At 35.5% G+C, this 12,844-nt stretch overlaps 1 protein-coding gene across 2 annotated transcripts in view; it reads right to left on the reverse strand.

Moving 5' to 3' along the window:
- The window catches only part of rictor (rapamycin-insensitive companion of Tor), a 955,009-nt gene that overhangs the window by 548,877 nt on the left and 393,288 nt on the right, over window positions 1–12,844 (reverse strand). For both annotated transcript variants that reach the window (XM_090406113.1, XM_090406114.1), the window contains exon 14: window positions 11,329–11,506. In XM_090406113.1, coding sequence (XP_090262239.1) covers window positions 11,329–11,506 — 178 coding nt within the window. The remainder of the gene's footprint in view (window positions 1–11,328; window positions 11,507–12,844) is intronic.

Consider the following 12,844-nt stretch of genomic DNA (forward strand, 5'->3'; position numbering starts at 1 on the left):
CATGCTGAGCCACTTAACCCGATAGCGGCAAGCCAGGGTTATTTACTTCAAAGGAGGCGAGTCGTGTCTGAGCCCATCAGTTGATTCTTTTAGATGAAATCAAGTAGGAGCATGGTCAATGAGACGGAAGCACTCCCAAGACAAGTGTGGAGAAGGCCAAGTATTTCTACGGTCCCTGGTAATGTAAACTTTTGTTCTGTTATGTAATTGTGTTAAGAGGGATAATCAATGTTCGCGCAAAGAACTTTCAGTAATTCATGTTTCGTTAAGTGAAAGGACTTTAGAGCTTATACAAAGTGAGAAAGTGGAACCTTATGTTCTAAGAAAAAGGATTGTGTAGGAATATGCTAATACCATAGGGTGAACTCAGTCTGTTAATTCAATAGCCTTTAGGAATGTTGATTACTGAATCAATGTTAAGCTATTAATTGAAGCTCTAATCTAGATTCATGTTGTAAAATGTTAAAAGAGAGTTTACATCATTTAATTAATTGAACTTATTCTCAAGGATAATTGGGATTCTATGCCAGTAACTATAGTTACCTGTAAATTGTTTGATTTGATAATTAAATGTCTTTCTTTTGTATTAATCTAACGACTTGCCTCTTGTTTTATTCTCTTGTCTAGGATTTAGGGTGGCGCAGCATAATATAAATTTTCCCTAAATCCGAAAAGGGATTAGCACCAGGAACGAAACAAAGGAATTGGCACTACCCAAAGGCAATTCCTTTGTCTTCCTTGCTTTGCACACTATTGTTAAATTAAATGGCGGCCTAGAATTGAAGTGTGACTGCATGCGAAATACAAAAGTTAATAATAAACAAGCAGAAACAATATAAAAACAAGAGTAAGAAAATATTACACTAAGAAGGCACGATTCAATAGCAGCAGTACCATTACAAAATCTGACTCTGTGGTAGTTCAGAAGCCTTTGCTAGAAGCTTCTTATTAGGTGGCATATTTGTGCATAAAGAAAAAAAAAAGCCTCATACGATAGCTGATGAATTGGTGAAATCATGTGCATTGGAAATTGTGAAAATTGTATTAGGTTCTGAAGCACATAAGAAAATTCAGCAGATTCCATTATCAAACAATGTGATTTGATCATGCATTCAAGCCATCAGTCAGGATATTTTACTGCAAGTACAAAATATTAAAATCAGTCCTGTGAAAGTGTGTATTGAATTGGACGAGTCAACTGACGTTGATAACTGCAGTGAGTTATTAGTATTTGTGCGATACATAAAGGAAAAGGAAATTTTGGAAGAATTTTTATTTTGTGATCAACTGGAACTGACAGCAAAAGAAATTGATGTTCTTAATCACATTAAAAACTTTTTCTTGAAACATCAAATACCAATGGATGTGATTAGCTCAACATGTACTGATGGTGCACCTACGATGTTAGGCAATAATTCCAGTTTTGCCTATATCAAAAGAGAAGTACCGCAAGTTACAATAACGCATTGCATGTTGCACTGCCATGCACTTGCATCAAAAACTTTGCCAGAGAACTTAAAAAAATATTTAACTACAGCAGTAAAAGTAAATTATATTCAAGGATGAGCACTTAATCATCATATTTTTCGTGCTTTTTGCGAAGAAATCGGTGCTAACCACACAACTTCCTAATTTATCACAATGACATAAGATGGCTATCCAAGGGACGTATGCTTAGCAGGGTTTTTGAAATTTGCAAGATTATTCACTTTCTTACTAACCAGAATTGTAATTTATTTCAAGACTTGAAAGAAGAGATGCAGTAATTTGATTGGCCTACTTAGCAGATATTTTCACTCACCTAAATGAATTAAATATATCAATACAGGGGTATGGTAAGAACATAATAACATCTAGTGAAAAATTATTTGCTTTTATTGAAAAACTAAAAATTTGGATAAGTCGAGTTGAAAAGTAATTTTGCAAACTTTCCCTTGCTTTATGAAATTTTTCTGGAAAACGAAAAAAATCACAATTTTACCTGAAATTGTACATTTGCAACAATTGATTGATTCTTTTAATGTATATTTTTCCATGGGAAATATTGGCAAAGAGCAGAGGTGGATAATGGATCCATTCCTTTTTGATCTTAATTCTATAAATGACAGTAATTTAATAAAAGATGATCTCATTGAAATGTGAGCCAGTGCACGTATTCAAATGGGATTTGAAAAATTGGATATAGAATAATTCTGGTGTACTCAGTTACGATTTCCACAACTGGCAAAGGTGGCATTGCAGACACTTCTACCATTTGCTACCACCTATCTTTGCAAAATGGGATTTTCATCACTTTTGCACATAAAAACAAAAACCTGAAATCGCTTAAATGCAAGTGATGATATGAGCGTAGCCCTTTCAAAAAAGGAACCTCAATTTCAAAATATTATTATGAAAAAGCAACAACAAATTAGTCACTAAAAATTGATATGTTATTTTGATTTTATGTTGATACATATATGTATATGTATTTTTCAATAAATTGTTTTGCAATAAATTTTCTTTACTAACAAATAAAAAATACATTTTTCAAGGGGATGCGAGAATGTAAATTGAAGTTCAGTGGGGTGAGAGCCAGTAAAAATGTTAAGAACCACTGCTTTACAGCATAAACAACATCAAGAGAGTTAAAGCACTTATAACTGTGACAGCAAACATCATCAACATACTGCAATGTTAATAATGTGTTTGATGTTTGGCCTTATTATCCAGACACATTAAATAATTTTTTTTTCTGGCACTTCTTAACAGACAATACCCTAAAAAACTTCACCACAGGAAAAGAATAACAATTATCTCCCCTTTTTTAGTTACACTAGTGATACAACTTCCTAATGGCTCATCACCCTTCTCCATTTATAGAAAACCCACTCATACAGGAAAGTATTTACATAAACAATCACAATCCCCACCACTACTCTTCCCAACAGTATAGCATTCTCAAAACACTTGCTCACTGAAACAAGGCTATTTGCTCAAATGATGCAACCCTTGAAACTAGGGACCTTCACAACTTTTTTGCCAATGGCTACAGCACATACAAAATTAGATAAAATATTGCAAGCATCCTCAATCCTTCCAACACACAGGATCACAGCAAAACCATTCCCATCCCATATGTTAAGGGTATAGCAGAAAAAAATATTCAAGTTTCTCTGCAAATATGATCCATGTCACTTTCAAACCTTCAATCAGCTATCTACCTTCATATGTTCTCCTAAAGATCAACTACATCCTCGTGAACATCCTGTAGTGTATAAAGTTCCTTGAGTCTGTAGTTTGGCCTCCTTTGGAATGATTGGTAGATTAGTTAAAATTTGCCTCGTAGAACACAAAAACGTTTTTGTATCTGTATGGCAAGTCAGGATTGGCAAACCATGTACTGGATACCCCAATGGAGGAAAACATCCTTATTAGACAGAAATCATTATAGGTTTGAGAGACTATTTTTAGAATCAGCTTCGACTATGAAGCACTCTCCCAACCTCAACAAGTATGGTTGCATTAATGTACCAAAGATCTGGGAGACTAAAATTAACTTTATGGTTATCCGAAGCATAGAAAGGACATTAGTTCTACTGTCAGTTACAACTTAAATTGTTTTCCTTAATTACGTAGTTTATTGCTATGTGCCTATCATAGTCATAACTGTGCTCTAATGATGCTGGTTAGAAAACCAGCAAAAATATTAGTGAGTTTAATAAACTGTATGTTTTTCATCTCTTAGTGTTGTTTTAGCATTAATATGAACTGATATTTCATAGCCAGTGACAGCAAATGAGAGATTTTGTGCTATAGAGCAGTACATTAATGAAACAAAGACTGAAGCATCCCTGTTAGCATTACGAAAATTAATTGGTAAAAATTTGTTTTATCATTAACTATAGCCTGGTTAGCCAAGTTGTTAGGGTATCTGCTCAGCAACCAAGGGTCTGCAGGATTCGAACCTGCCATGGACATGGATGTTTGAATTGCTTTAGGAGAGAAATGAATTTCATCACTTAGTGTGAGGCCACCTCATGTATTGGAGGCCTAAAATGGCTTGAAAAAGTTTCATACATTTAGTCTTCAGAGCAGGATTTCTAGACTATGTAAAAAAATATATAAATAGACATTTTAAAAAAATGTTATTCTGCTCACATTACTAATGTACTATAGGTTTTCTGGGAAGTTTTCGGTATTGAGACCAAATTGTAATATAAATAAGGAGTTTATTAAAAATAAGCAATTAAAACCAGACAAGTTTTGTGCATTGTAAGACTTACATCATCATGGGTAGTGGTACATAAAAGTTTTACAACACAAAAGCATATGAACAATTATTGTAGGAGGAGTTGTTTATTATTACATGGCAGAAAATTAACTTCTCTTTTATGATCATTGTAGTTTTTAAAGTGATAACTATTTTGCTTGAAAGCGGTTGGAAAATTTTACCTATAAAGCAGTGATTTTGCGTTGTACATAATGAACAGCATGTTGCAGCACATTCTGGCATAACGTGAAAGCAATGAGTGTCCGTGAAGTTTAATTTTGCATGTGAATAAGTGTTTGTCTTTTCATTATCGTGTCTAAATTTTGCTAATTGTTATTTTAAAGATTTAATTTGGCCCAATGGAGAAAAAAAAGCACCAAAGAAAAGCAATTTCTTTGGAAATGAAAATTGCAATTTTAGATCGCTTAGCAAAAGGAGAGGGATATACAGTGATTGGTAAACATTTTAATTTAGGTAAATCTTTTAATTTGCACCAGTTCACAAATGTTGCCGAATATTGTCTAATAGCGGCGATAATTCTGATGACAAAATGTAAAAAAAAAAAAAATTGTTACTTTTCAATAAAATTAAATGAATAAAGCTTTAAAACAAACTTAGGTATTCTTATTTTCCTGAATTTTTATAACTTTTTAAGTGATTTTAGGTTTATTTTAATTATTGCTTCGGTTTCATGTGGTTTTAGAAAATTATGAAACGTATCCCTAATTTTTCAACCTAAGTTAGGTCTTTTTTGTGCGATTTTTTATATGTGGTTTTCTGTGGAACATATCTACCACATAAAAAGAGATCCGACTGTATAATTGATAAACAAGAATACAAATGATAAATTCTTTACTGTATGTGTGTTGGAACATTACTATTTGTTGTTATCACATTCTGTGTTATCACTCGTACTATATCCTAGGTCATTGGCAGTTAAATTTTTGATGAAAACAGACCATACTTGATGTAAAATTAAGACTTGAATTTTATTCCACTGTCTAAGGATACTAAGCATTTGCAGCTCTTTCCTTTCGATTACCAACATTGGACCTGACGTGGCGGTGGACAGATAAAAGACTCAGAAACCTATGATACTTCTCTTTCAATTACCGACAGCAGACCTCACGTGGTGGCGAACCCAGGTAAAAAAAGGTGAAACCCTAAGACAAACGACGATTTTCTTTCAATGACTGACGACAGACCTAACGTGCCAGTGGACCAAGGTAAGAGAAGGTGACAATCCTAAGACCTACGACGCTTCTCTTTCGATTACCGACAACAGATTTCACATGGCAGCGGACCCAGGTAATAAAAAGTAAAAACCCTAAGACAAAGTCCTTCTCAACGTCTTGCCTTATATAGACCTGGACCTCCGTTATATGCAAGTGCACATCGAAACTTACATATATGGTCACATATTGACATCCGACTATTATGACGTCATACTTAGCACATCTTTTGAAATTGCCATATATGGCAATTCTTAGAATTCTTCACTATTCTTAGAATCAGACTTACTAATTAGACACGCGTTAACAGAGTTACATGATGACGTCATGCACCACATTATTTTAACAAAAGCTTATGGATAAATTATTACAATTATTATTACAAGATTATTACAGACCAAATAACATTTCTCTAAGTACATTCCCCTTAAAAAAACATGGAAAAGTGAAAATGATAAGTTACATAGTTACATATCATGAGAGATTTTACAAAGGAAAAGTAATATTTTTGTGCTGTTCTAGTTCAAGAGTGAATTTTATATTTATTAGGAAGCAAGTTGTTCACATAATCTTTGAAAGCACAATCAGCTCATCCACCTTCCCAACCAATTGACGAAAATATCATCAACATAATGTAACAAAACTTTTAGTTTTTTCTGATAGGTTTTTAATGCATTAGTTTCAAAATAAACAAGTTGGCTCAGGCTGGAGAAAGGGGGGGGGGAGAACCCATGGCAGGTCCCTCTTTTTGTTCCCACTATTTGTCTTGAAGTATGAAAAAAGTGTTTTCCATGCAGCGTTTGAATAGTCTTAGTGTGCGGTGGGAAAAGATATACAAGTAGATCCACACTATCTCATTTCTGGGTACATTGGTAAAGAGATTAATTACATCGAAACTTGCTTCCTCGAATTTCTTTTTTGAACCTTAATTTTTTTATAAAAGAATTAAAGTATGTCTCAGGGCCTAGTTAAAGGAAAACCATGAAGCTGAAAGACAATAAAACATATTCAAATATAAATTTTATTATTCTACTTCTTAACAAAGAATTGAGCTAACGTAGTTTGGCAGGCATTCTGTTTCTTTTTTTTTCATACAACCGACGGTATGACCCTACTGCCTCTTCTACTCTTCTGCAAATTTTACTGCTTCTCTCTTCATCAGGATCAGCTTCTAAGCATTGCTGCTTAAAAAATTCGATTGTACGAAAAATATTTTCAAATTGTTTTGTGAAATCTCTTTTGGCTGTCTATCAGTGGTTAAATTTTCTTCATATTCTTCGGGATCTTCCCGCTGTGCATCTAAATTTAGCAGGTCGGAATCACTCGATTCCTCAGAATGAGATTTAATTAACTCTTGGACATTATCATTGTCAATCTCATCAAAACCTTGTTCACACCTAATGTTGCAATTTCCTCAACAACATTATCCATTTCATTTGAAATGCTTCCAAAATCTTTTGCACAATTGCCAGCAGTAATTTCATTCCAAGATTGATGAATATTTTCAGTAGCAGATTTAACAAATGTTCTTCTCAGGTAGTATGCCTTAAAGGTTGTGATAATCCCCTGGTCCATAAGTTGTATGAGAGAAGTTCCATTTGGTAAAAATTTGGAACACAGTATACATAGGAGTAGTGTTAGTATGCCATTAAAAATGACTTTGTAAAATGTTTTAAATCGGTAACTAAATTATTTCATTCTGGTGAGTGATTTTTTAAAATAGTTAGCCATAAAAATGTATAGATAGAAAATTTTTTAAATCTGTAACATTTATTTTTAAGATGTATATAGGCATACTAATCGAATTTGGGTATCAAAAAAAAAAAAACGACTCATTAATCGGGGGAACATTAATTGAGGGATTACTGTATCTTTTACCTTTTCAATGATATGTAAACTATTCTTTAGAAATTGTTCTGTTTTCTATATGTGTGGTGATATCGGGTTTGATAGATAATTTGCTAAGTTTGAGGTCAGAGAATCTCTCCCATCTACAATTGGTCGTAACGGAATATTATTTTTTGTGTATTTTTGGCGCACTATAAATTCTTGAGACCAAGGAATGTTTTGATGGTAAAGATATTTTTAATTCTTCTGGCTAGTTAGGAAACTTTCTGATCAAGCCATTGGTTTTATTATGTGTGTGTGTGTGCCATGTGGGATCCCTGTCTAAGGATGAATAAGTATTTGTCTGAATTCATAACTACTGTTATATTTCCTTTATCTGCCTTGAATATTACTATGTTTTTATGTCGTCTTAATTCTTTAAGAGCTATGAATTCCATTTAGGTGAGTTTTTACGTGGTAATTTACATTTTAATAATAAGGCTGAGTTCGTATGCGGATGAGACCTGCTGAATCTCTAGGAAGATTGTGGATTCCTTTTCCAATCTCAGCTATGATGTCTCTACTTTTTGAATGTTTTGTGGAGATAAGGCAAAATAAAACCTTTCATAAGAGATTTTTTTTTGTTTTAAACAGGACTTTAGACTGATCTAGAAGTTTTTCTTGTTGAAGCAAGTTCAACTTTCTTATTAAATAATATTTCTTATGATTTGCAACCACTGTTGCAAACACTATATCAATGTCATATATTGATAACTGTTTCAAAAGAAAATTTAAAGAAGCCTCACAAATGCTTAGGATCCCTACACAATGCAGTAAAAATCATGGCTTAATTTTACATCAAGTATGGTCTACTTTCATCAAAATTTTAATTGCCACAAACCTAAGATATAGCACATGATACCACAGAATGTGATAACAACAACAACTAGCAATGTTCGAACATGCATACAGTAATGAATTTATCATTTGTATTCTGGTTTATCAGTTACATTTAACAGTTGTGAAGTTATCAAAAACATATATGTGCAATTAATTGTAATTAGTAGGCTTTTGTTGTGTTAAACTTTGATGTACACTATCCCTGATGATGATGTAAGTTTTATGACACACGAAATTTGTCGGGTTTTAATTGCCCACACGGTTAGCCTAGTGGCTTTGTTTCTGAACCATATACCTGGGAAAGGAGTGTCCTAGGTTCAGTTCCCGCCAATGACGTGAGGAGCTTAAGGATCTTCCTCAGCCATAGCCAAGTTAGCTGGTCTTGGGCGTGGACAGCAGGGTTTTCTCCACCAAATTATCTGGGGTTTTTCATCCTGCAAGCAGGCAAACCGGACCCGTGAACACACATGGATACAGTCACTAATATCTCCCTTAGGGGAAGCAGCAGAGGAGTGGCAAACCAGCTGCATCAATATGCCAGTAATCCCTCATTAGGAGGGGACTCAACCCATCCTAGGACGAACACGAAGGATAGGATTTTTAATAAACTCCTTATTAATATTACAATGTGGTCTCAATACCAAAAATGTCCTACAGAACTCCTTAACCACAGAAACCTGCATGTATGTACTATAAGTTTACACAAAGAAGCCACATAAAAACCAGCCGTGATTAAATCACTTTTTTTTGGAATCACATCCATCACAATGCAATTAAGGAGAAAAGTGATGAGGTTTTTTAAGGATACTTGTATGTTTCCCTCCACCAACGATTGTAAACCTATAGTGCATCGAGCATACTGTGGGCAAGCTAAGGATTATTTTTTTAATTATTATTTTTCTTTATTTTTATGAAGTCCAGAAACCCTTGCTCTAGAGCTAAATAAGGAACTTTCTCAAGCCACTTCATGCCTCCAATAGGTGGGGATGTTGTCTAACACCAGGCGATAAAATTTCTATCCCACTCCTTGACAACCACGAGCGCCCATGCATATGGCAGGATTTGAAAAGACTTTCAAAAGATTGGTAAATCAGTTAAAATCTGCTTTGTAGAACACAAAAATTGCATCTGCCATCATCTGTATGACAAGTCAGGATTTGCAGACCACGCACTCTACACTCCTTCACAAAGGATTAGATTGAGAAAAACATCTTTATATCAAGTTGTTTATCTTCTCTCAAAGAAAAACCACTCAGCTAACCAGGACTGACATGATTGACAAGGTTATGGTTGTTTCTGTTATATTACTCACTTCATGATGTATTTAAGGTTAAGCATACTTCAACATAAGTATGAAGAGTGATAATGCTAATGTCAATAAGTGGTGGTGGGGGGGGGGGGGGAATAAAATTCAGTCTGACTGTACAGGAACAATTATGTATCAAGAGAATCAAGAGAAAGTGCAGTTTCAAGGATTGGTTGATTTAGATTCAAACACTGAAGGACTGCTTTTCTGAGGTCAGATAAATGATAGTTTACTATATATGTTTACTATATCTGTTAAGCTATATATGTGTATGCATGTATTGTTGATCATCTGCCATGTGTATGTGTGTGTGTGTGGGGGGGGGGGTGCTGATATACTGTGAATAGACTAAGGTTTTATAACTATACATATTTACATAATCCAGAAATCCCAAGCTGAGGATAGTGCCTCCAATAACCAAGTCTGTGGTCTAACACTGAACTATGAAATTTATCTGTCACTTAAAGGTACTCACAATCATCCATTACCAAGGTGCAATTTGAACCCACAGTTTACTTCTTGGAGAATGGGTGCTTTCCACTTATAAGGCCAAACCAGACCAGCAAGAAAATATAGCAAAAGCAAAATATGGTCTAAAAGTGATCAATCTTTCTGTTTCATTGATACTGTAAAACCTCTGCATGTATAACTAATGGTGCAGGACATGTGATATTGCAAATATGCTATTAAAAATTTCAGTTATTTAGAATAGGTTTAGTATCTGGATCCTGTAAATATTTATCTAAAAATTATATTTTTTTAATTTTTTTTAATATATATATATACACACACACACAAAGTCTGAACCTTTCACAGTCTCCATTGGCCTCTGCCAAGGGTGTGTTCTGTCACCCCTCCTTTTCATAATATTTATGGACTGGATTGATAGGCACAGTGAGTGTGTCAGAATTGGAAGATGTAGCATTGGACATCTGCTTTTGCAGATGACCTTGTTCTGCTTAGCTCTTCCACAGATGACCTCCAGCGGACCCTGGATAGGTTTGTAGCTGTTTGTGCAGACATCGGAATGAAGATCAGTGTGGCAAAAACATTTGTGGTCTCAAGACAACCATCCCAGTGCACTCTACATGTAAGTGGAGTCCCAATGAGGCAGGTGGAGAAGTTTAAATACCTTGGGTCCATATTCACAAATGATGGAAAATGGGACGTAGAGCTAGATACTCGAATTGGCTTAGCAAGCTCAATATTGCGGGAGCTTGGCCATTCGGTAGTATTAAAGCAGGAGTTAAGCCAGAAGGCAAACTGGCTGTCTTCAATACAGTCTATGTCCCCATCCTCACCTATGGTCATGAGAGTTGGGTAATGACCGAAAGAATGCGGACACGAATCCAAGCAGCTGAAATGAGGTTCCTTAGAGGGGTTGCGGGGCTGACAAGACTCGACAGAGTCAGAAGCTCTGCAAGTCGGGAAACCCTCAATACTCAACCGCTGCTTCTCTGTGTTGAGAGATCACAATTACGTTGGTACAGGCACCTGGTCAGAATGCCACAAGAGAGGCTCCCTCAGCAGGCCCTCTTTGCCAAGCCAGAGGGTGGGAGGCCACGTGGAAGGCCAAGGACTCGCTGGATAGATTATATCCAAAACCTTGGGAGGACACGTTTGGGAATCCCACCAGAACACCTGAGCTTGGTGGCAGAGAATCGTGACCATTAGAAGTTCCTCTTGCAGCTGTTGCCCCCACAACTCAATTAAGAAAGGTGGGCCTTGAAGATGTATGTATGTGTATATATTACTACTTGAGCTCTATGAATTACAGGGGTGAATATATCAAAATTATGAATTAATCTTACCTTTTTCAGATAATGCCATAATTTAGCACGGCTGATTGTATTCCAAAATATTCCCTTCTTTTCTCTATGAAAGTCATAGAAATGTAACAACTGATCAAAAGCAAGGCTGTAAGGAACTTGCCCACGTTTCTTTAATTCATGGATTCGAGCAAGACAAGACACTGCAGAACTTGCTTGGCTATAGTAAAAAAAAATGAAAAATTACAGATTGATTTGATCTAAATTAAAAAACACAATTCTAACAATGTTAAATGCATATTTTATATCTACCAAAGAGGACTGCTGTGCACTGTGGTTTACATTTATTATTACACTCTCCATGAAGTCGAAAGGTTCATTGTGAGAAATTCATTCAACTGACGAAATATTTATCATATAGAATCTTAAAATCTTTAACACTCCTTGCATTAACAACACATTCTGGTAATGCATTCCATTCACTGAAAATTCTCCATGTAAAAAATCTACTCCTCACACACTTCTTCACACTTTTACATAACTTCAAGGGATGACTTCTGGTTCTTTCCCTCTCACCTTCCACTCTTTTTATAATCCCTTCTGGATTAATCTGATAAAATCCTCTCACTAACTTAAATGCCTCTATCATATCACCACTCTTCCTTGTGTAGAGGTTTATGTGCTGTGAGGACATCATATTGGAGCTTAATGGATTATACAGCACTCAAAAAGAATTAAAACAGAATTTAATACTTCCTATATTTCATCTCAGTCACTGAGACATCTTCAAGGATTACACAAAAAAAAACTAATGTAACATACAATACTAAGCCCAACCACATGGGTGACTCTAAAGTCCTATCTAGGTAGAGTACCCTCCAAGGGTAGGTGCAGGTGGCCTGGAATGTAAGGAGGGAACTCTGATGGTAAGTGTTTCCCAAATCTTAGGAAGCTTAATGCAACCGTATTTATTAAGATTTGGTTGATTTCTGAGAGCTGCTGCTGATTCTAAAAATAGCCTCTCTTTTTTGAATTTGCTGTGGTGGAGCATGGTGGTTTTTTCCCATGAAATCCTGTGGGTTGTATCCAAGACATGGTCAGCCAGGCCTGACTGACCATAGTCATGGTTGCAGATGTATGATGTGTTCCTCCAGGCAGATGGTTGCTGATCTGCCTGTCTATCCAAAGTACTCCAGCTTACAGGAGCACGGTACTTTATAAACTCCAGGCACTGAGAGAGGAGGGAGCTGATCTTTTGTAGAATGGATAAGGGTAAAACGTTTGCAGTGGGGCTTAAATGCTGTGTGTAGGTTGTACTTTTTTAAAATCTTGGCTATTTTTTCTGATGTGCTACGGATGTAGGGTATGGTGATGGCATTTCTAAACTCTTTCTGAAGAAAAAACCAGGGAATGGGGGGAGCTGATTATTTTTTTAATACTGTGATTGCTGTAGCCATTGGAGAGGAAAGTGTTGTGTATGTGGTCAAGCTCAGTTGTAAGGGAAGTTCCACTGGAACAAAGATTGATGTTTCAGTGACTGAGACAAAATATAGGAAGT

This window comes from Typopeltis vanoorti, chromosome 16 (genome assembly GCF_054136105.1).
Source record: "Typopeltis vanoorti isolate ZY-2024b chromosome 16, IOZ_Tvanoo_1.0, whole genome shotgun sequence".
Taxonomy (NCBI): Eukaryota; Metazoa; Arthropoda; class Arachnida; order Uropygi; family Thelyphonidae; genus Typopeltis; species Typopeltis vanoorti.